Raw genomic sequence first — 26012 nt, 5'->3', positions numbered from 1 at the left:
CCCTCCCCACACTGGTCCACAAATGAGCTTGGACCAAAGTGCTCTGAGCATGCTATAAGCATGAAAGTAGTGCTATATAAAAGCCATTATTTAATTGTTGTGGTGGAGTCGGCACGCTGTTACATTTTAAGATCATTCTGCATTCATCTGAAAGGACAGATAGTAACTAGATCCCTCTCCTCTTCATTCACACATTGTAGGTAAATAGGCAACTAATCTGTACAAACAAAAGGTGTTTTATTAGTCTGAAAACAAAAAGCCAGCCATGAAGTGAATAAATGCAATGTTGGCAATGGCTCTATAAATAGGTGTCACACCACGAAACACATATGAAAGACATGTAAATGTTTACATCACAACTTGGCAAGGCAGAAATCTACAGCACACGCTGGCTCTAAGCTACACACTTTCACTGCATTACAATAGTTTTTTTAAAAGACAACATCAACAACAACTCTAGTCAAAGTGCTTTAGATATTATTGCTAATAATACATACATAGTCCTTTCAAAGTGCTTTAGATATTATTGCTAACAATACATACATAGTCCATCCAACTCACATTGTTCAGTATTCACAGCAAAACTACAGAAAGCAACACTGGTATTTTGTTTGGATATCCTGTCTGTACCTTTCCTAAGTATTGTGCTTGACGAAAAAATCAATGACTACCAAACTGTCCACAATTATAAGGAAATATTGATCAACAAGATTGCTGTAAATGTGGGAATAATTGACAGTGGCAAACAGAAAAAGGAAAGCAATTATTTTGGTTGATTTTGGTTGAAACTGCTTTAAATTATTCCTTACATGTAAGATATGAATAAATATACAACGCCACGTAATTATCAGCAAATTTATAGCAATATTAATACAGTAGAATATGGTTAATTGGACCACTGGTTAATACGACCAGCTGCTTAATTCATACAGAATCCAACCAAAAGTACCAAAAGAAATTCTATTCTACAGTTGACTCAAGTCAATCGGACCAGTGGGTTATAAGAACCAAAATGATTGCGTCCCAATGTGGTCTGATAAAGAGAATTCAACTATATATATATAATAAAAATAACATTCTGTATGACTAATTTTCATACTTATCCTACTCTGATAGTATCCTTATCCCTGAAACTTCTATTTACTATCATTAAGACTCTAGCCTGACTTCTTTCTAAAGAAACTGATGTTTTTCACTACTTGGTTAGTATAAGCACAAGGACTTAAACATTTAAGACCCTTAGGAAGTATTTATCTTCTGCTTAGAAGGAAAGTCTGTAACTTATAAGATAAGAGTGCTATGAAGATATTCATGAATAAGATACCAGCATATCACAATTAGATTTGGTAGTTTTTACCTAATTTATTTCTCTTCAATTTTTTATTTTAAAAAAAATAATATTAAATAAATAACAAAAGCAATAAGTCACTAAGAGCAGACGCCTTACATCAAAACTGGAGGCCTGCCAAGTGAAAACAATCCTGAAGATGTAAAGAGCAAACTAAAAGTACCAGACAAGTTCAACCCAGACCTGAGTAAATCTACTCAACTGAATGAGCTCATGATAAGTACTACACAGAAATATGAAGCTCACAGCCACACTCTAGCCACTAGTCCAAAACTTCTAAAGCCACCACCAGGTCAGGAGTTGTAATTGAAGAAACGTAAGGCTGACAGAATGAAATCCTTTGCTTGTGCTTGCTACTACAATCCATTCAAACATCTGGCGGTGCTGGCTGTCCTTGTCTTGCTGAGTTTCGTCCTTAAAAAAAAAACAGAGAAAAAAAAAACTTAGACTTCCTGTGTAGCAAAACATAAAAATCAAAATCTTGAGTCCCCAGGAAACTTCCAATGGAACTTAATTGGCATACAATCTTCCAAACATAACAAGCTAATATGAAAAATAGTTTTGTAACAACCTCACTTATAGTGAATGAAATTGCATCAATTATTTGGATTTAGTCATGTAATTAATTTTTAATAGATCTAGACAGTCATGTAATTAATTTTTAATAGATCTAGACTAACAATAATAAACTTGTGCAGTTGAGGATACTATAATGGTTTTTGTTTATCACAACTTTTATTCTTAGTCATTGTGCAATGATTTCAACAGGTTAGTATATTTTGACTTATCAAATTCTTAGTCAGTGTGAAATTATTTCAACAGGTTAGTATATTTTGACTTATCAAATTCTTAGTCATTGTGAAAAGATTTCAACAGGTTAGTATATTTTGACTTATCAAATTCTTAGTCATTGTGCGATGATTTGAAAGGATTCAATCCAGTCTTCAAGGAAGATTTTGGTCTTTAGTCGTCTGCATTCAGAAATACAGCTGAAATAGTGTAGAGATTAATTATTACATTTCTAAGTCAAGATAGACTAACCTGTTCTAATCTGTGAAAGTGAGGCCAGTATTCTCAACATAAAAGCAGCCGGTACAGTGACTGTGTCTCGGGTTTCTTCCAGCATTAACTCATTGCGTCGTATAATCTGAAAATGTAAACTTTATGCTAGAGGGTAACATTCAAATTAAAATATCAGGAAAAAAAACTAACTTGGCGCCCTAATTACATAACACACAAGTACAAACAATAACATTACCATCTCTGCCTTATTGAGGTCAAACTGAGCGTCTTCCTCAAGTGGAGACCAAATTTTAATGTCGTAATCAATTCCACTAGAGGCAATAACTGCATTGAAAGAAAAAAGTGTCAACAGATTTAGCTTTTGACTTTCAATGATATAATAAAATCTCTTTAATATAAACAAAAGATGTACAATTGTAAAAAAAATTGATTTTTATTTATATTTAAAGATTTTCTGCTTAACCCTAACCACCCTCTGCCCCTGAAACTAACTCATTTATATGCTTGAGCTCCTGAGGGCCAGGCTCCCATTTTCTTACTATCTTTTAAGCACTAACTCTTGCAAAAAAAAATTTTTTTTTCTATTCATCTCTCACTATCTTTCATCTATTCATCTCTCACTCTCTCTTTCATCTATTCATCTCTCACTCTCTCTTTCAACTATTCATCTCTCACTCTCTCTCTTTCATCTATTCATCTCTCACTCTCTCATTCAACTATTCATCTCTCACTCTCTCTTTCATCTATTCATCTCTCACTCTCTCTTTCATCTATTCATCTCTCACTCTCTCTTTCATCTATTCATCTCTCACTCTCTCTTTCATCTATTCATCTCTCACTCTCTCTTTCATCTATTCATCTCTCACTCTCTTTCATCTATTCATCTCTCACTATCTCTCTTTCATCTATTCATCTCTCACTCTCTCTTTCATCTATTCATCTCTCACTATCTCTCTTTCATCTATTCATCTCTCACTATCTCTCTTTCATCTATTCATCTCTCACTCTCTCTTTTATTGAAGTAGAAACAAATCTAAATCAACCAAAACAGTGACCAACTTTAGGCTTATTGAAAGTATAGAACAAACATTGATGTGCCTGCTTTGTATATTTAGTACACATTTTCAGAGACTTTTCATGTAGAAACAATTCAATGTTAACAAAAGGGAAGGGGGTTCTACATTGAAGGTTTCTTGGTTATTAGTTTTTGACGAAGTGTTTTTCATACATAATTGTCAAATATTGAAAAATAGGTACAGCGGAATTGGACCATTTTGAAAATTACTGATAGATCAGTACAATGGTTCGGCGGTGTAAAAGGAATTTTCTAAATTAATTTTTTTTATAGCTCAGTGGCATTTGACATATTATTTCAGAATAATACTCTTTTAAATAATTGCCCTATTACAGTTAGTTTTCTCTCTACTCCAATATGGTTGTGAAAGTTGGACACAGAGTTCTGAGGCTGAAAGAAGAGTTCAAACCTTTGAGAGTAAATGCTACAGAAAAATGTTGGCTATCAGATACCAGGAAAAGCAGACAAAATGATTTTGTACTTTTACAAGTCAACAACCTGGCTGGCAAAAAGGCATAGGCATAAGGATGGCCCCCACGTGGGGCTTGAGCTTCCAGCCACACATGAAAGGAGGAATTCATGCAGGGGCCAGGAAGAATGTTCAACATGCCAAGATGGGTGTGAATAAATGATCACCTAGTCAGCCTCCTGACAGAGAGATCGGTGAAGAGCCAACTTCTCATCCTAGCCATGAGATAAAAGCCTTTCTCGGGTCACATGGGTCATAAAAGGGGCATGCTTGCCTCGAACCATTTGGACATCTGAACCAGGCAAAAAGGAAGAACTCATCAATACTTTGAAGTGACAAAAGATGAGCTGGTTCATCATTTTGTAAGACATGACTCACTATCAAAAGTCATCTTTCAAGGTACAGTGGAGGCAGTACAAGGGAAAAGCTGGCTGGGCGACGTAAAAAAAATGGACCAGCCTCTCTCCTGATACCCTGCTGACCAGTGGAGGGATTTGGTTACACGAACTGTCAGGGCACTCCTATGACAAAAGTCAAGGGGCAGATGATGAGGAGTATTTACTATAGATTGCTAAAAATTGATATTGATTTATTTTAAGTGGCTAAACAGCAATTATTACAATATACATACCTGGTAAATACAAGTTAGGCTGGACACAGTTGACCACGTGTCTGTCTGCGTCTAAGTACATAACCATCCTCCCAGACTCCCTCTCCCAGACTAACAGGCGTCCACAGTCTGAGCCAGATATTACATACCTGTCTCCATAGAAGTTTGCCTCTTTAATCTGTGTTGATTGAGATCAATTTGAGATTATAATTTAGAGATTTGAAAAAATTTGACAAAAAAAAAATCAAATAACCCAATTTATAAATATATAATGCTTTTACTCAATAGTAGTAAATCTAAATTCAAAATTACCGAGTGAAAGTACATTTTGTTTCTAGTTTTGTAAAAAATGATAAACAATGTAACTTTATTACAAAGTTAATTTAGAATATACATTTGAAATAGTTTTCTTTTTTTTTCGGATTAAGTCATAATTTTTATAAATATATAGATCAGTGATTGCCGGCATTAAGCCCAAGAATATCAACAAATAATTGCCAGCAATAAAGAGCAACACAACAATCAGCCAGGAAAACCAACACATTACGGCTTGCGGCCTTTTTCAGTAGACAGACAACATGCTTCACTACATTTAAGAAGAACATTAAGACCTATCTGTTCAAAACTTGTTTAGATTTAACTGTCATGATTTTTGTTAGTAATGTTATCACAGGGCCTTGAGCCTGCATCATGTTTTTCGTTAACAGCACTCTATAAATTAAATTATCATTACCAGATAGACACATGAAACATGTAGGAACAAATTATCTTCTTATTTGAAGTATTTGAAGTAATGTCTGTAATTTATAAGATAAGAAAAAATAAAATTGCAAACTGATAAGAGTTAGTAAATATTTTTAAAAATGGGGAAAAAAAGGGGGATAGCAAACCATTGTTCGACAGTTTCGATGGCCAGAATACTTCATAAGCATACGAGGCTGAGGAACATCCCTCATTTTAGCCATTTCTCTGGCATCTCTTTTCTTGCGATAAAGTTCTTGAATCTTCAGCGCAGCTTTACTCATGTCTTTATTTTCAGATTTTAACCTGTAAAAATAAAAGCAAAAAAAAAAAATCTAAGCTGTATAGAAAGAAACAATCTCATATTGAGGAAATTTGAAATATCATTTTAAAATGTCACTCTGTTACTGATGAACATTTCTAGACAATTATTTCTGCTGTTACACAATAGCCCTTAAATATATATATATATATATGTATATATATATATATTAGTGAAAGTTATTTTTGGTTCAGCTAGTAAAGTTAAGTAATGTTGAACTGTGGAAATTCATTTAAATCAAGTTAACTTAAATGTATCATTATCATTAACATAGCTTTATGCCCTCTCAAGCTCAAGGACGGTAGCCAATTTTCCCAGTCTCAGTTTAAAGAGACCCCCAGCTATTCATGCTTCCAACCACTTAAGTACAAGGCAATATAAGCAAACAGAGTCTAAATTTTAGGCCTAAAAAATTATTCAAAGAAGCAAATGTTTTGCTTACCAATATTAAAAAGGAAAAGAAATTTATAAAATATTTACTACATAGATCTTAGATCAAACTTCAGGAAAAACTTTGAAAAAATTAGTCTTGAATATTTTTTTAAACTTGTTTTTACAGCACTAATTCCACGCTTCTAGGTGCTAGATCTAGATCTTTAGGACCTGTGCGGGGAGGGGATATCTGGGAGGTTTCGGTTTCTAAGTTTAAAAGGCTTGCATTTAGCTCATACATCAACGTAGTAAATGTCAGGGGCAGGTAAGGCGAGGGTGAATGTGTTATTTGTGTGTTACTATTTAGGTATGAAATAGTTATATCCCTTTGTCTATATTCCAGGTATGAATGTGAACAGTGATGCTTTTAGTTTTCCTTGTACGGGAAAGTTAGGTGAGTCATGTGTTTGTTGGAATAGAAGAGAGCTGGTGTTTGTGTGCTGTCACAAGTGTTGTTTTTTGTTTCTATCCTTTTTAAACTTGGTATTTCCTGGATGGTTGGAGTTTTTAAGGTTCATTTAGTGTATCATAGCTCTTGGCTACCCGATAAGAGACTCTATTTCCAGGAATGTATTATTGACACAACTCAAGCTAAGCGCCCAAAGGCAGCATAGAAAATATTTCCAAGATGTCCCTCACTTGTTGTCTAGAAAAGAGCTTGGACCATAGCACACATGTTAATTAGTTTGTATTATCAATCTGCGCAGTGATCCAAGTTATAGTGTTTCTAATTACATCTCTGTGGAGCCTGTTTTGTTTAAGTCTAAGTCAGAGAGTTTAAGTATCCCCTTGAGCCAAGCAAAAAACATGACAGTAAATTAAAGTTGAAAAAAAAAATAATTTTCAATGTGCAAGGTTCTTTGAAAACTCCCACCATTCCTGTGCAATGAGTACAAGTATTACAAACCATACTTTTTTTATAATCATGGTAGGGCTAAATTTAGAGTTTTAATCTAACCCGGGTGTTGAAAGGTTGACCATGGGGTGAGATTCTGGTCAACAAATCCATGTGAATGTGTGTATGAAGTAAGATTTTAGTTGGCGACTTGGCTCGGAGAGAGTTTGTCAGAGTCGGTACTGGTTTTTGAGAGTTGGAGATTGAGAGAGTTAGTCGAGAGTTGTGAGAGAAGACAGATAACCTGTTGGACGGTGTACTAATCTTGTTGAATTGATCTGATGATCTACATAACATCTATTGTAGATATGTTGAATAGTTGAATAAAGTGTTCATTTACTACAATTCAGAGCTGACTCTATTTGGATAGTGTGTTATTGTTCCACTGGTAAATATTAAGATGTTCCTGTGGTCAACAGACAGAACTAAGGTTTGGAGTTGCTTGCCAGTGATCCAACTCCTTAGACAACAACCTTCACCACCTCCCAGGGCAACCCCTACATATAGGCAGTTCTGTGACACAAGCGTTCTCTTATGTACCTGGTTCTAATCCCAGACTCTTCATCATCTTCATCCTCATCATGACCCTCAACATCATCATCACTGTGCAACTGAAAGCTACCAGTGGGTGGTAAACTGTAACCAATGCGTCTTTGACGTTCAAAGCCTAAAAGAACAAATGGAAAATTGTTTTCCTATGAGACTAAAACTGAATACAGCCGAAACCGCAAGTTTTTAGCTAAATACACAAAAATTATGACATATTGGTTGGGTAATCCAAAGCTCTTGGATACCTGATAAGAGGCTCTATTTCCAGGAATTTATTATTGACACAACTTAAGCTAAGGGCCCAAAAGCAGCATAGAAAATATTTCCCAGATTTTGTTGTCTACAGAAAAATTTAGACCACTGCACAATGAATATGGTACAGCAAAAAAGACACACTACGCTTAATATAGGGCCTATCCAAATGGATAAAAAAAAACTAACCATGGCTCAGCAGGGATGGCTGGGAAGGATCATCGAGGAAAAACATACAGAGATCATGTCACCAATAAAGAAGTCCCATCCCGCAATGGTACTCGCCCCCTGAGTGAAATGGTGACCGAATGTCATTTGAGATCATAGGAGATATCCTTAGACAAGACAAAACACATTACTTAAGTCTTAGAAGACATAGAGGCTGTGGATACCTGCTGGGAAGATTGCTGCCCTATGCCCCAAACGTAGCGGAAAGACTTAAATCTATAAGTCTAAGTAAATTAAGTAAAGTCAAAAAAAAAAACATGGCCAAAATGAAATATAAATAACAGAAAGAAACAATGTCAATGATAACAATTCAGTTGATCAAATGATCTCTATCTGATTAAAACCTAACTATGCAAATGTTTTCCTATTAGTAATGAAATGAAAGAACAGAAAAAGATTTCATCTTACATTAAGCTCTGTTGGTATTTCAAGACTTGCTATGAAGAAGTTACAAACAAAACATAGAATTAAGTAATGTCTGAAAGTACTCCTATATTACCCTGAGGGCAAGATTTCAAGCAAGGCAATCTGTACAGAGCCTTGGGTGGCTGGTCTTGGATAGCCTCATCTCCATCATCTGGTGCAGCACTGGCGTTATCTTCAACATTGCTCGACAGCTCCGAATCTCTCGAAATGACTGTCCCAGTGGAGTCCTTGACTTGATACTGCTCAGGGCCTAGGACAGACACGAGAGGACTCTCTGGTGAGAGGGATGGTGATATTGCAGATGGGTCAGACAAAGAAGGATAAGAATGTGTAGTGTCAGTGAGCATGGGGGAAATTCTCATCTTCCCACTGTTGTAAGGGGCAAACTTCTCTGCTTTACAACTTGACTTTTGGGCTTTTAAAGACGATTTGCCCTTTCCTTTGCCTTTAGACGACTTCTTGACAGAATTATGACTACTGGACGGCTCAGGAAATTCTGAACTTGAATTCTGAATCGAAGCATTCTTTGAAAACTCTTCTAAACTTGTATTTGATTGTTCTGCAAGAGTTTCTAGCTTGCCCCTTACTGCATCTTTATTTAAAGCAATGTTTTTGGATGTGCTTGCCTGTGACAATAAGCAGCACTTTTTACACAGGCTTGATGGATGAGACTCTGAAAAGCCAGTCTCTTTGTTAAAGGCTATGTCAATGCCACAAGATGTACATGTGCTTGACCTGAAAGAATCCTTTATTTCGAGCTTCAGAGCAGTAGTACATACACCTGAGATCATTAAATTAGTTTGAGTGTCACTTTGTGCATCACAAGTGCTTGTTGCGGGACAGGTTTCATTAGCGCCAATGTTTGGGGTAGGTGACTCACCAGAGTTTGTAGATTCCATAGCATGGGTGGACTCAGCTTGTTTCTGACTACTGACTTGGTCCAGCCAAGATACAGTAACACGTGGTGCTGATGATTCTATGTTGGGCGAATCCTTTACTGGGTCAAGGCTGTGCAAGACAGTTGGAGTGACCTCACTTATAGGCGTGGTGAAACTGTTCGTAAGGTTGAGCATGGAGGAGAAGGCCGAGATATCATTTAATGTCTGTTGGGATAAGTTGCCTTCATAGCCGCTCAAGTCTCTTTCAGCTATGGCCACGGGGCTGTCGGAGGAGGATAGGGAATATGAATGTACTGAGTTCTCTGAGGATGTCCTTCTTGGGGTGAATGTGCCACCAGCAGTGGGTGAGACAATGGTGTGAGATGTCCATGACCGGATTTCTTTTCTTTTATTCCTTAGGCCACTCATGTTTGAGCTCAATACACGTGGCTGGATAGAGGATGTTTCAGCATGGTAAACAACATTGGCTGGTGGTGTGGACAGAGAGGAAGATGGTACAAGTTCAGAGCTGGAGTCTTCAGTGGTGGCTTTGGATGAGGTGCCCTGTTGGGCAGATAGGCAAGATGGTTGGCCTTGCACAATGTGAAGGTTGGATGACATTTGATCTGATATAGAGTCATTGCTTTCTGAGTTCATGTCCACGCTGGGAACCAGGTTGTAGTGACTTAAGTAGATTGAGGCAGAAGACCGTCTGACTGGTATATGCTGAGCACAGACATCTACACCTAAGCTGTGAGGAAGTTCCAGGGTTGAGTTGGTAGCACCTGCAGCCTCCAGGTTAGTATCGCTTGCAGCCTCTAATGTTCTGACATCATCATTTAACTTGAAGTCAGCACTATCACAACATACATAGAGATTTATGTCTGCTGATGCCTTGGTAGTCGACAGACTCATTTTTTGTAACAAAGAATCATGGTCTACTCGTGGAAGTGGTTCAGAAACATTGCTATCTAGATTTCCAGCTGCAAGCTTTTTATCAGAGTCATGGGTTAGACTGGTGCAACTGTTTCTTTCTTCGATGTAAGTCTTCTCTGAATGTAAATCTTCCTTTGTGTCCACCAACGTCACAGAACTGTTCAGGCTTGAGACATCTCCCTCATGAGCAGCCTGTGAGGGATCAAAACGTGAGCTTGCGTAGTCACTCAAGGAGTCATCAGGGAGGTCAGCACCCTGACCAGAGCCACTGTTTTCTTCTCTTGTTGTGATCATGAGCTCAGAATGGCTTTCAAGTTCTTGGCACAGGAGCTCTGGTGATACAAGGCCTTCACTGGATATGGAGTGCCGCTCGGATGGATGTGCCCCCACGACTTGGTCAGAGCTTAATGCAGGGGTTATCAGAACAGAATGATATGCTTGAACTTCAGAGTCAATGATGTATGGCTCTGCTGTGTCCATTTCTGCAGTCTCCTGTCTCACAACAGTCTCATCTAGAAAATGAAATATTTTATGGGACATTGACTTGTGTTCAAAATCATCTCGATAATATTTTGGTGCAAATTATTAAAATCCTACATTTTTTTAAAAGCTAACAAATATTGTTACATTTCTATATATCTATATTGTCATAACCCAAAAAGAGCAATCTACAATCTTCCAACTTCCCACACATCTACCCCTTTGTAGACACCCTTTTAATATATTTATTTTTTTATGAAAATTAACAGTTACATTATCATATATAAAATATTTCTTAGATTTACAACTAGATCTGTATTTATAGAGTTCACATAGACTGGGTAATCTGCTTAGCTGAATAGTCGATACTTTTTTAAAAATGAATTTTATTTTAGATTTAAAAAAAAAAAAACTTTGATTCTTTCTCAATTATTTCTCTGCTTTAGCCATTCATGGCGGTTCTAGTTTCGACTAAATCACAGATCACAGACCTATAAAAATGTATTAATGCTGTCTAAACCTTCATCTAGGTTTAGTTATAGACTAGAAGGATTACAATCTTGAAACGATATTGTCTCATTGTTCTCTAATGAATATAAATGAAAATAATGAAATAAGGTTTGTTGGCTTTAAATGTATTAACTCTTTCTCTCCGTAATTATTTACCACATTCTGGTGGAATCAAAGTTGGTATCGTCTGTTAGGAGAGAAAGCCTTAATAAAGTTTTTATCATAATACATGACAGAGTTAGATTTTACTAGATTTAAGGCCTCCTATGGTCTCTTTTTGTGGCTATAGATAATCTCATGCATAGAAATACAAGGCTTGTGTGCAAAATATTCTTTAGTAATTTCCAGTTTTTGAAATTAGTCCAAAATTGAAGTCTGACATAAATATTTTGACTTGCAGAAATATGCTGCATTATTACAATAATCTTTACCCAAACCAAAGCTACTGCTGAAAGCAGCCCAAGCAAAAAAAATTTGAATCACTGGGGTGACAGCTTATTTGGGTCAAATATGACAAAATATGTAGGTCACCTCATAGTCTGTGTCACCAGTAAATTTCTGCAGTGCTCCTTAATTTCCAAAGACCATGCCTTAATCCTATTCTAATCATGGTATTCTACTAACAGAATATAGAATATGTCTTAATGATATTCTTCTCATAGAATGTCTTAATTGTATTCAACTCATAGAATATGTCTTAATCCTATTCTACTGATAGAATATGTCTCCTTTGTACTCCACTGATTGAATATATTTTAACCCTTTTCCAATGATAGGGATAACAGAAAAATATAAAAAATGTGAGTTTAAATTTCACTTGCGATTATCAACAGCGGCTCCTTCAACTTGAGCTTCCTCCTGATTTTCATTGGTTTCATTTCTGCTGTTCAACATTCGAGTCAGAAGGTCAGACATTCTTTGCATGATTGTATTGGTCAGTGCTGAAACAAAAAAAATTCACTAATTAAAGCACTGTCAAGACTGATATTAATTCCTGAAAAAACTTTGTATTTTCTGGACTTTTACTATTGGAAACTCAGCTTTCTTCTCAATATCATTAGTGACACATAACATCATCATTAAGATCTGAGCAGTTAGCAAGGTTTTAACCTCTACTCTTTAGTACAGCGTAAAATGGACAAATGTCTACATATGCTCCTTCTTCCCTAGTGCTATTAAAGCAGGCAATGGGTTGCCTGAGCCAGCCCAGTAAAACCAATGTCATGGCAGAATTTAAGTCACTGTTTAGCATGCATGACTAGATAGACCAAGGAACACACTAATGTCAGGAGGAGGTATGGCAAGAATGAATGTTACTTTGATATTTTGGTATGATTGTTATATCCCCTTGTAGTGAATGTGAATAGTATTGCAAGTGTTGTGAACTGAGTGATTAAGTCTTCTTTGAATGTTCGAGAGAGTGTGTTAGTAAGTGAGGTCTTGTTCCCGGTCCAGGAAGGTTGGATTGTCGCTTCCTGGACTGGTGTTTTGTGTATTAAATATTTATTGAAGTTGATTCATTGTTTGTGCTCTATAGGATATTATTAAAGTATTAAAGTATCATTGTTATTTCATGGAAAGTATTATTGTTATTCATGGAGTTGAAGTTTATTAATAATAATTAATTGTAAGTAATCAAGTAAACCACTAAGGAGCCAAGACAAGCCAAAACATATATTTAGAACCCTGACAGCAAAAGACGCAATCATCATCTTTTTTTGAAGTAACGTCTGTACTTTATAAGAAAAGAATGGAGGATTAAAAAAAAACATTTTTTTTTCTTTTATAAAAAAATTCTCAATTAAACCTACTAGCTTACATGGCATTACTAAGGAGGCTTGGCCTTTGAGAACCACTGTAAGAGAGAGGGAGATGGAAAGGTGAAAAAGGGGAGGGGAACTCTTAATGATGGCTATGTTTATTATTGTACGTGCCTCTTGAATACAAACACCAGGTCCAGTGAATTAGCTGTTGAATCCTTTTACCACACTTCTGTTCAAAGATTTACTTTAAATTGAACAGGTGCAAAAATATTATTGAAAGCAAAAGAATGATTGTATCCCAGCGTCACACACTAAAGGTATGATAAACAGCACTTTCCAATCTAGAAGCCCATAAAGGTGATACGTTCAACAATTTCAATGCCCAAAACATGTATGTGGGTGCTATGTGCCAATGGTTTATTTTCTTTGCATTGTGAAAGAAAGTTAAATTTAACAAGCAAAAAATGGTACACTATATCAATAAGGTTCTAGATTACCTAAAACATACTAAAATTCTAATAAAAAGAATGCCAATTAACATAATGGACCTCATTCACCAATCGTAAACAAACATTTTGCCTCGTGGTTCTCTATATCTTCTATACAAATTATGCAATCCATAAAAGCCGTCAAGTGATACGTAATTTTCATTGTTTTATCAATATTATCACGTGGCTAAATGCTGTTTGTTTACAATTGGTGAATGAGGTCCATTATTTGAAAAAAAAAAATTAAAATCCAAGGATGTTTGGCTGACTCAACAGTTAAACCACCATGTGCTATCATACCTGGCTCTTCGCTCTCAGGTCTGGCATCCGGTCCAGTATCTGACCAGTCACCTCGCAGTCGCAAGCGTTTGATGGGCTTGAAGGCACTTTCATTGTCAGAGCCATTATCTAGAGAAGCACTTGCATTTTCAGGGCTGTCTGGGTAAGTTCCTCCTTGGCTGTCTTTACTACACCCTGCCACGTCATTTGGATCCACCTAATTAGTTGATTGTATAAACCAGAATATGGATTATTTATGCAGGACTGAAATGGTTGACATTGAATATCAAATACAGTGATCTATTGATACAACAAAATTTCTGAATGAAATAAAATTTTCCCCCATTTAAGTTTTCCGTAATATTCAAATATTATTAACTAATAATAAAACAATGAAACATGCTATAAATTAGCAGAAAAGCGGTGAATTTCACATCTGGACATGGATATTTCCCTCTATTAGAGTATGATAATGAATCTCAACCTCGACTGCGAGCAGCCATCACCTACTTGATACAGTATCTAATTTTATCTGCCAAAAGCTACAAAGTGTAAACTTTCAGCTGAGAAGGTTACTTTCTTCATTACTCATAGTTTCCCTTTCAGACCTTGCAATCTATAGGGCAGATGATGTTAGGGTTTCAGTTTCTTTGGCCAATGGTTAACAAGCATTTTTGTATCACTAAGTAGTAAAGTTTCCCTTTCAGACCTTGTAGTGTATAGGGCAGATGATGTCATCTGTCTCTTTGGCCCATGGTTTACGAGGGTGTCATGTGGCCAGCACAACAACCAACCGCCTTTACTTTTCCCCAACTAATGTCAGCTACCCATTAGAGCTGGGTGGACTCAAAGGCGCCCAAAGATCCCAAAATTAAAAATCCCAGTCTTCATCAGGATTCTAACCCTGGACCTCCGGTTCGGAAGCCAAGTGCTTTACCTCTCAGCCACCACGCCTCATAATTTTGTTAGCAACACAAATACAATTGTGCTAAAGTTGTTCAATTTGACAAAATAGCACTTTGGGAGGGGGGGGGGGAGAGATTTTTTGATGCCATTCAGATACACTTTAAAATAATTAAAAAGTTTAATATGAGGTGGAGAAGTTAAAAGGAATGAAGGGATTTCATTTAAAAAATATAATTTGTAATATTTTCAAAATATCTTTTCAGCTGTAATCAAATTCAGATTTTAAAAAATTGGCTCAGTCTATAACATTCTTTATCTTAATGTTTTTTGTTGTTATATAACTAATTCTTGCTGAGAATATGTGCCAATAATAATTCTTTTCTGTCATAGAACTGGTTTAGATTATTTACATGAGAAGAGAAACACTGTTTTTTGTTCATGTCATAGGTGTTGAAGAGATAGATGTTCTCTGATGAGTAGTTGACTAGGACATCGTGAGAGCCTGGTCTGTAATTCAGGGAGGTAATCCTGTAGTGTCTCTTCTCTGCTGTGGTCATAGGCGGAGGGAACTTGCAAATCAAACTGTCTGTGCTAACTGTGGGTGAAAAAAAAAGTAAAAAAGGAAGTTTAAAAAAAAAGCAACAAGAAAAAAAAAATTACATTTTCTTGACTGCATGACAATCAGGCAAACATTTAGTTATGCTTGATTTGTTTGTTTGATTTGCAAGTTATGTCATTCTATCAGAAATGAAAATAATTACGTTACAAACCAACCTCCCGCAGGATGGCAGGCAAGGTTTCAACTCAGGACCAACATGATAGAAGAGCATATCACACAACCAGACATCCTTTTGACCAGAGGCATTGCTATGTTCAGTTGTTGTTTGTTTTAAGGAGCCATGTCTGTGTTGTTGCATTTGTGAAGTGTAAAAATAAAATTGCAGCAAAACATCTAGTCAGCTAAATTTGAATAAACTTCTCATCAGAATATTTCAATGAAAATAAAGTACAATAAACGTTCATAAATAAATCTAGTGATAAGAATACTACAGTAACATAAGCATTGCTTTAGAGACCAGTTACAGCATTGAAAAATAAAAGACCTAACTCTAAAACAATAACTAAACATTTCATTAACATAGTCTGTTCAATCTGGATGGCTGCCTGCTGTATGTCATCATAATGGTCCCGAGTTTGAACCTTGCCTGAAGTCATCCCATGCTGTCCTGCAGGAGTTTCGCAATGTAATTATTTTCATTTCTGAAGGAATGTCTAAAACTTACAAGTCAAGTGGTTGTCAGCTAATGAAATGATGCATTTTATTTACACGTGATTCAAAGAACAATCATTTTAAGTAGTAACATAGACATTAAGTACTGTTGTCTTGCTTTTTACATATGGTTATGGCTATTTCTACAATGAAAAAAAAAAGTACTTTCACCTCCTAATTCTCTGGCCTTGAGCATTCTTCTGTCATACAATCGAACAATACCATCCGACGAAGCAACAGCCAGTTGGAAGGGTATTAGGGGATCAACAGCCATTGCAGTGACAGCATTTCTTAGGTGTATTATAATATCCTGTGAGCAGAGTAAACCATTGGAATTCACCTTAATATTTGTTAATTGCTGATAATGAGAGATTTTTGGATCTAAATAATTACAAGAATAAAGTTACATTACAAAGGTAAAAAATGACATAAAGTTGATCTGCTTGTTTGATTAAAGGGCTAACTATAGTTTAATGTATCTGTCACAATGACCAAACAGGTATTTTTTTTTTTTTTTACTAATGTCAAGTACCACTTGGAAACAAGTGACCTTAAGATTTAAACTCATAACCCTAAGTTTATTATTTAGGCACTGCGCCTTGGCTGAGTGGTTAAGTGTTTGGCTTCTGAACCTGGGGTCCTGGGAGACAGGGATTTTGAGCTTCTGGATTTTTAGGGTGCCCCTGAGTCCACCCATCTCTAACGGGTATCTGACTTAAGTTGGGGAAAGTAAAGGTGGTTGGTCGTTGTGCTGGCCGCATAACACCATGCTCATTAACGGTTGGCCAAAGAAACAGATGACATCATCTGCCCTATAGATCGAAAGGTCTGAAAGGAAAAAGAAAGAGTTAAAATGTTTTGTTTTTTTTTAAAAGGAAAGTCTTACCTCTTCACAATTAAATTTTGAGCAGTTTGTTTTCATTCGCAAGTCAAAAAATCGGACAGTTCCATCATCCCCACATGAGAGAAACGTAGCCGCCTCATTTGGGACAACAAGCAACTGAAGAGAACAAAAAAAAAAAGAATATTATACACTGATGTTAACAAATTTTATTTTTTTTATGTGCAAAATTGTGATTGAAAGATTGTGGATGCTAGTTTGAAAAGCTTAACAAGCAAAATTTTTTGTAGGATTAAAAACATTAAATATTGTTGTCAGTGTCTTCATAAGCTTTATTCAATAAAGTTTTGTTTAAAAATTAAATAAATTACATCCAGCTTTTTTAGGGAGGATGAAGACAATATACTGATCCCTGCAATAACAATATCTTCTATCTCTTTAGCAGACAGCCAAACTCCCCTGGCATGATGGGATAAATGGAAGGAGTACTAACTTTCAAATTTTACAGCAGACAAAGGTAAATAGTTCAACGAAGCAAAGAAAAGTTTTGGGGAATCACTTCAAGATCTTATATATATAAATGACAAAAAAATTTTAAGCATTTGATATCTCATCTATATTGAAAGTGGACAGACTTTATATAAATCAATAATTCTTGTGAAGTCAGAGGCGCCAAGTGGACTCAGAAAGGATGAGAATGGCATGGCCTGAAAGGTTCAGATGCTCCCTAACATACAAAGAAGCTATGTTCTGAAAGATTGTAATACAAATTGTTAAAGTGTTTTATTTAGAAGAGATTTTCATTATTCCCCTAACACTGCAGCTCAAATTAACATCAATTAAAAAAACAAAAAAGAATCATTCTAATCAGCATCAGGAATTAAAGTAATCAGATTTTCGTTTGTTGTGTTCAAATAAGCAAACTTTTGTGATAAAAAAATGGGTTGAGGGGAGTTTGATTAAAAAAATTATCAGAAAAGTGGAAGTAGGTTTAAATCTTGCTGGAGTTTGATATACTGTAATTTTAAAGAGGAGTAGATCCTATCGAGAATAAACAATAATGTATTTGGTGGGCAAACGCTAGTTCAATATTTAAGAAGCTGTTCAAAAGGTATTGATGTCATGATATTGACCTTGTATGTTGTTCCAAAGTGGCAATCAAATCTGTTGGCTCCATAAGTATCCTCCCTGTCCACGTCTGTGTAGAATATTTCACCTGAGCCTGAACAGCTAACAACCTAAATACACAAGAACACAGCCTAGTAAAATACTTAGAAAGACACAAAGATAAATAAACAAGAACAAAGCCTAGTAAAATAATAAGAAAGACACAGTGACAGATAAAGACACATTTTTTGTTTCATATTCCTTCTTCCCTAAATCCATTAGAGCATGGAAGGGGTTGCCTGAATCAGCCAGAAAACTAATGACTTAGCAGAGTTTAAATCTCTAATTAAAATGGATGACTAGATTAGCATGTGGATATGCAATTATCTTCTCTTTTGTTCAAAATATATAGAATAATGTTTTGTTTGTTTGTAAAATAATTAAATGTTTCTTATGTTTCTTCAGAGTTGAAGACTACTTCCTAGTCCAAATCCATTGCAGGATGCAGGAGATGGCAGCGGGCAGGGTATGCCTCCGGGACTATCGAGATGACCGAATGACAATCCAGTGCACATACTGAATGACCAGGCAGATTTTACAAAGGTGTCTTAAGATAAGGTTCCCCTTTCAGACCTTGTGGTCTATAGGGCAGGTGATGTAAAGGTCATCTGATTCTGTGGCCTACGGTTAACGAGGGTACTATGTGGCCAGCACAACGTCCAACTGCCTGTACTTTTCCCCAACTAATGTCAGGTACCCATTAGAGCTGGGTGGACTCAGAGCCGCCAAAGGTTCCCGAAAATAAAAACCCCAGTCTTCACCAGGATTCGAACCTGGGACCCCAAAGGTGTCTTGGGGCCAGAAAATTGACAAGCATACAACTTAACAAATCTCTACTTTCTCAACAAGTAAACTATCCATTAAAGCTTGTTGGACACAAGAACAAATCAAAGCTCTACACATTTAACAAACCCAAAAATTATTTACTGACCTCTCTATCAACACTACCAGGCAAGAACTTGGCACTAAAAATATTAGAACGATGACCTGATCTAAATTTGACCACACTCTGAAAAAAATAAAAAAGACATAGTAGAATATATAAATACTAAAGTTTTGACAACAATATTTTACAATAATAATATGTCACAAAGACTTTCTTTAATTCTTTACATCATTGTTTAGTCTTTTCTTCAAGCTTCTAACCTTTCTTTTTACCTAAGTATGTCTCTAAGTATCTACTCAAGGTCTAGAAAAAAATCGAAAAGATTTGTTTTCTTCCACATTCACATTGTGACCCTATAACCTGGTCAGTTCTTGTATGCCTGGCCAGCTGCTATGTGAGCTGTCGAGCATGACAAATACTAGAATTATGGATGCAATAAATATATTCAAAACTATCAAAATATGCAGGGCAACAACTTAGATAAAAGAAACTATGATAGAAAACTGTCATGGAGAATATTTTATAATAAAAAAAAATTTTTTCTACTTCTTAAATTTCAATCCTGAAAAAGACAAATTTAAAAGTCAATACTAATTTTGTTTTTTAAAAAAAATGAATTAATAGCGAATTGAAGATTATCAAATTTTATCAAGTTATATCTTTTTAACAGGGATAAAAAATGGTGAAAATGTGCAATACCTTCCCAGAGAAAGGATCAGTAATGGCTAGATGTTGATCATCAGATCCTGACAAAATGAGTGTACAAGCATCATTCCAACAGATAGTGTTTACCTAAATGCAGAAAAATAAAAGTGGGGGACAAAATCAATTAGCCATTAGAAAGAGTTTTAAAACATTAACTTTAAGTTTACAACAAGCATACAGATTACTAATTTTAGATAATGTTACCACAAAAAAAAAATTTAAAAAATCAATAATTATTTAGGATGTAGTCTAAACTAGGAATTTTTCTTTCATTATAAGTCTTATTATTAAAGATGGACATGCGGTGGTTGAGTGCTAAAGCGCTTGGCTTCTGAACTGAGGTCTAGGGTTTGAATCCTGTTGAAGAATGGGATTTTTCAATTTGAGATCTTTAGGGTGCCTCTAGGTCCACCCAGCTCTAATGGATACCTGACAATAGTTGGGGAAAAGTAAAGGCAGTTGGTCATTAAGCTGGCCACATGACACTCTCATTAACCATAGGCCACAGAAACTGATGACCTATACATCCTCTGCCCTATAGATTGCAAGATCTGAAAGAGGAACTTAGACTTAAAAATATTTCTATCACTGTTCTTAAATTTGGAAGACTCACACATCCATCATGAACTTTTAATTTCTTCTCCAGCTTTAACCTCTGTAGAAAATGTTCACTCTCTGAAATAAAATAAATGGAAAATTGTTGTTGTTTTTTTATTAAACACATAATAGACAAATTCTCAGTAGAAATTGTAATTATTACATAGTTAAGATTCCAGTCTTTACACAGTAATATTTATAAAATACTTTATTAAGATTCAAACACTAAAGGAAAAAAAAATGTTCACATAATACTAAACAGATACTTTTCAGACAGTAGATTCTTACTTACTAGAAATATGTAAATACACTAAAGAGAAATATATATATACTTGATACATAGAAAAAAAAAGATGAAATATAAAATAAGTTACTTTAAAAAAAAGATGAAAAATAAAATGAGTTACAATATAAGTAACATATTTATTTTGATCAGTCAGAAGGATTAGAATATTTGTGCTGAGATGACAGATCATAATTTGGTTCCTTGTTTTTTAAATTTAATCTGAGATGCAGTTCCTCGTCCTATAGTCAGTTCTTTTTTTTTTTTTTTACTTAATGTCTACAGATGCTGAAAAAGTAAATTGACAATAAATATGAAGCTGAAAAAGGCAAGATATCTAAGTATTTCAGAACATTTTCTGTTAAAACCAATACACTTGTTGTCCCTCTCATCACAGCTTGACCACTCTCCAATTTTTCAAAATACTCCTTTTTGCGAGTTTCAGCGTGTATCTGAAGATTATGTCAAAAGTACTATTTTAAAGATGCCAAATAAGTCATGTGACCTTGATCCTATTCCAACTTCCTTGCTCCTTGAATGTTTAGATGAGCTTGTACCTACAATTACTAACATTGTGAACTCTTCACTGACTTCAGGCATTATACCACAGCAATTTAAGCATGCACTTGTCAGGCCCTTATTAAAGAAATCCAGTCTTGACCCGGAATGTCTAAAAAACTATCGCCCGGTATCAAATTTTCCCTTCCTGTCAAAGCTTCTGGAGCGCATCGTGTTAGCGCAAATTCTTTCTCATCTTGAACAGTACTGTCTCTTGGAAGAATTTCAATCTGCATATAGGAAGTGCCGTAGCACAGAGACAGCAGTGGTCAGGGTACTAAACGACTTACTTCACAATTCCGACAAAGGCCACATATCAATTCTTTCCATGCTCGACTTGTCCGCAGCCTTTGATACGCTAGACCATGAAATTATGATGGCCAGATTCTCTGCAACTTTTGATTTAGCAGGAGTCGTCCTAAAGTGGCTTGGATCCTACCTGACGGAACGCACCCAAAGTGTCGTTGTTAGCGGGACGGAATCAATAAGCTTACTTTTGAAGTACGGAGTACCCCAAGGATCAGTTCTAGGCCCAGTACTGTTCACTATGTACACATATCCACTCAGCGGTGTCATATGGCCAACCGGCATCTTATACCATTTCTTTGTCGATGACTCACAGTTATACGATTCATCAGTACCCTCAGAGGTGTCGCATCTGGCAGAGAAAATCAGTAGTACCGTTGTAAGGGTGAGCGATTGGATGGTTGAAAATAAACTCAAGATGAACGAAGACAAGACAGAAATAATTAAGATTGGCACTAGGAACAATGTCTCAAAAGTTGAAAGCACAGATTCTCTCTTTATCACGAACTGCCATGTTCCTTTTGTCCATGTAGTGCGGAATCTTGGAGTTTTCTTCGACTCAACACTATCTTTCGACCCACACATAAGTCAGCTCTGCAAAGGTCTTTATCTGCAGCTGCGCAGATTAGGCCAGATCCGACCATATTTAACAACAGAGTCAACAAAAACGCTAGCTGTGGCATTCATACTCTCCCGCCTTGACTACTGCAAGGCCGTGCTAGCAGGTATACCTGATGACAAAATAGCCAAGCTGCAACGTATACAGAACAACGCCGCTCGAATAGTCCTTAAAAAAACTAGACAAGATTCTGCTACTACGCTCTTGCGCACGCTCCATTGGCTTCCCGTGAAAGCGAGAATCGATTACAAGGTCGCCACACTTTGTCATCAGTGTATATATAACAATGAGATGCCCTTCTACCTTAGCGAACTGATTACTCCATATGTCCCACAGAGAGCCCTGCGCTCAATGGACTCAACGCTTTTAGTAGTGCCACGTTTCTCCCTCAAAAGCTACGGTCTGCGTGCTTTTTCAGTTCACGGACCAAAGGTTTGGAACTCACTCCCCATTGATCTCAGACAGACAACATGCTACACCACTTTTAAGAAGAACATTAAGACCTATCTGTTTAAAACTTTTTTAGATTAACTGTCATTTTAGCTCTCATGTTTATGTTTGTAATGTTGTTACAGCGCCTTGAGCCTACATTTTGTTTGTTAACAGCGCTTTATAAATAAAATTATTATTATTATTATTATTATTTATAACCAGACTTACTTAGGTAGACTAGGTGCTTCCGCGTCGTTCGGCGCATTGGGCGATAAGCTGTCTCCATAAAGATCTTCCACTGGCAGCCTCTTACCACCTGGTGTCCAATGCTCTGACGTCCTCCATGAAAGTGTGGTGCCAAATTATATGCAGATGTCCCTGTTTGAGCTTTCCTTGTATTGGCCTCCATGGCATACTCTTGGTATGGGTAATTCATTCTGTTGAAGGTCATGTTCCACAAACCTCGTGCGATGCTCAGTCACAAACTCATTAAGTGGTCAAGTCCAAGTTTGGCATGTTTTTGCTTGAGGCCCGATCTCTCTGACTTCCAAAATCCAACTTAGCCATTTTTGCTGAGACATATTTAGCCTTGTCTCGATTTTAGCAGATGACTTCTATGTCTCACATGTTGTGTTGTTGGGATGATGATTGTGTTTAATAGGTGAATATTTGTCACAAGTCCAATAGCTTGGTTTGTCTAATAGGCCGCAACCTTTGGAAAATAGTCCAAACCTATCCTATTCAACATGGTAGGCATCCCCATTGTTTGCTATGAAGCTGTCTAGGTATGTGAAATTATCCATCTCTTCAAGCTCTGATTTACCAAGTCTGACGGGGGCTCCCTTTGTCTTATATCCCACTCGCACAATTTTTAACCAGAATGTTAAATTTTGTTTATTTTTAAAGAATCCTCTGAAGCCAATTCCAACTGTTTTCTATTATTCTGCATGCAACAAACATTCTAGCAATGATCCTGTGTTAATATTAGACAGATATTTTACATTCAATATTTTTGTTCAAATCAGGGAGTTTTTCAAGCCCATCTGCAAACACTCCAAATGCTGTGTTGAGAATTCCAAGATTATCAGCATCAATTTTAGTCACCAAACTTTTTTATCAACTCATGAAGTGAGGGAAACGAGTCTACTTCTCCATCAACTTTTTTTTTTTGACATAAATTTAGTTTTGCATTCTTTATCTTGCAGTCGAAATAATGAACTTTATTTGCTTGTAACCATAACTTCTCAATTTAAAACAAGAGTGAAGTATAAAGCTAGTTTACAAAGCCATTGTTCTAGTCTTGCAAACTATTTCTAAACCTAAATCTATCTTTATCTTAGTTTAATGTCAAAGTTAAAAAAATCAATAGATCATCTGTAGGACATAAAAGAAAAAAGCTGGGTATGACTACTTGAACTTCACATTTTTAACATATTTACAGAAATGTCCTGCATTCATTTCAAAGGACATTTTTTTTTCATCAAGAACATTCTATAGATATCTATCTTTCTATTCTTCTTCTTCTTCTAGCCAGCTTTATTGCTGCTGAGCTGTGAGCTCTTTTGCAGACTGGGCCAAGGAAAAAAAGTGTGCTGTTTTTTCTTCAGTTGTTCAGCACTGCCGTACAGGGTGTTGGTTATGTTGGGCTGTAGTGGAAGTAGGGTCTGCCTAAGGTGGTTTAGGGAGGGGCATTCAAAGAGGATATGGTTTACGGTTTCAAAGGGGTGGGCGCAGTGTCTGCAAAGGGGGAGTTGTGTGGATAAAATAGTCTATATATAGTATATAGTCAATAGAATTATACTTTATAGATCAGTCACAGTGGGTATCTACATTTTATCTTTAAAATATCTGAATCTACATGTTGCCAAAGCAACTATCTATCTATCTAACTATCTATAGAATAATAGTATTCTTAGTATCAATCAGTCACAGTGGGCATATTTTATCTGGACTCTAGAATCTAGATCTAGAAAGTCTACATGTTGCCAAAGCAGCTCATACCCCATTCTTAAAACTTTTCCCATACCCCTGCCCTGGGGGTACGTGTACACCACTTTGGGAAACACTGCCTAGTCATAGTCACAATATTAATACCAGAATGCAAATATTTTAATAAACCGAATTTCGACGCAAGTCGGATCATACATTCATAAAGAGTACTGTTGCATAATAACAGTACAGTACTGTACTGCAAACACTTCTAAAGCCTATCCACACACCTATTCTAATACATAATTATCAATAAAAACAGTAAAATATTGTGCAGATGAGTAATTTTAATAATGAAATACTGTACTGTACTATACAGTACTGTAAGCGCTGTAACAGTAATAAACAGTGTAGTGTAATAAACAAAAATAACAATGCTAAAGAGAGAACAAGCTTATTGGGAGGAAGCTACAGAACTTGCTGGAGATACTGGGGCAGGTGAGTCAAGAGGGGCAGGTGAGGTAGAGGGTACAAGTACAGGATCTGTTGGAGGCCTGACTACCTTCTTGAAGTACTTCTTAAAGTACTGCTGCAGGTTACTTTGGAAGGAGACCATCTTCTTCTCCTCCAACATCTCCTAAGGGAATCCATAACTCTTCTGGCAACCCTAGTGTACCTCTCCATGTTGGGATCCTCAGCCTCAAACCTTGAGAACCCTTCCTCTATCAGGGCAAAACATCCTGCCAAAGCCCTGCCTTGTAAATCTCTTGGGTTCTGGAGTTGGTATGTCTTCCTCTTCTTCTTCAGTTGAATTGAATAAGGTCCTCAGCAGATAACTCCTCTCCATGAGATGCCATCAGTAGCTCTGTCACATCCTCCTCCTCCAACCCCAGATTCATTGTCTTACTCACATCAACAATCATTAACAATGTTCTTTATGACACTAGTAACTACTACTAGTCACTGACTCTACTCTAGGACCTCTGTGACATCATTCACTAACTGGGGACACAGTTTTTTCCTCACACCCTTCATAGTGCACTGCATCATAGAATTTGAATAATTATCTGAAATTATCATCTAGTCTCGTAAACTAATACCTTTTTTTATTATTTAATTTATTATCATTATTTAAAATTATTATTATGAGATGACTATGACTATGTGACACTATGATACTGACTACTGAGTATGAATACCGACCTGTAGCTGCATTGTATAACAGCCTAGTATTTTTGCCATAGTGTTCTCTGTCTCTTAAAAGACTAAACATAGTGACTAAATACAAGTAAACAGTCGTAGACCTAGATTCCCTTTTATATTTGATGTAAACCTATGTAGGAATCAGTTAATACGAGCAAATAGTAACTGGGGACACAGTTTTTTCCTCACACCCTTCATAGTGCACTGCATCATAGAATTTGAATAATTATCTGAAATTATCATCTAGTCTCGTAAACTAATACCTTTTTTATTATTTAATTTATTATCATTATTTAAAATTATTATTATGAGATGACTATGACTATGTGACACTATGATACTGACTACTGAGTATGAATACCGACCTGTAGCTGCATTGTATAACAGCCTAGTATTTTTGCCATAGTGTTCTCTGTCTCTTAAAAGACTAAACATAGTGACTAAATACAAGTAAACAGTCGTAGACCTAGATTCCCTTTTATATTTGATGTAAACCTATGTAGGAATCAGTTAATACGAGCATAATGTAGACCTATCTATTGTTATTGTGTATCCAGCCATTTTCTCTGCATCAATAAAGCTTAAGGCTAAGGTAGATCATCCTTG

At 36.2% G+C, this 26012-nt stretch overlaps 1 protein-coding gene across 1 annotated transcript; it reads right to left on the bottom strand.

Annotated features, from left to right (window-relative positions):
* Positions 1–220: 220 nt before the first annotated feature.
* LOC106056428 (DDB1- and CUL4-associated factor 6-like) lies at positions 221–25564 on the bottom strand. Its single transcript, XM_056032356.1, has 17 exons — positions 25407–25564; positions 20093–20154; positions 19474–19566; positions 18820–18897; positions 17855–17959; positions 16767–16880; positions 16052–16190; positions 15021–15205; positions 13726–13921; positions 11996–12115; positions 8444–10696; positions 7456–7582; positions 5416–5572; positions 4547–4703; positions 2607–2695; positions 2390–2495; positions 221–1762 (listed from the first exon to the last, which is right to left on the bottom strand). The coding sequence occupies exons 1-17, from the start codon at positions 25474–25476 to the stop codon at positions 1716–1718; spliced, it is 4098 nt and encodes a 1365-aa protein (XP_055888331.1). The 5' UTR covers positions 25477–25564; the 3' UTR covers positions 221–1715.
* Between the last annotated feature and the right edge of the window lie 448 nt (positions 25565–26012).

The sequence above is a fragment of the Biomphalaria glabrata genome, chromosome 6, assembly GCF_947242115.1.
Source record: "Biomphalaria glabrata chromosome 6, xgBioGlab47.1, whole genome shotgun sequence".
NCBI lineage: Eukaryota > Metazoa > Mollusca > Gastropoda > Planorbidae > Biomphalaria > Biomphalaria glabrata.
This window is presented reverse-complemented; position numbering and strand designations above follow the sequence as displayed.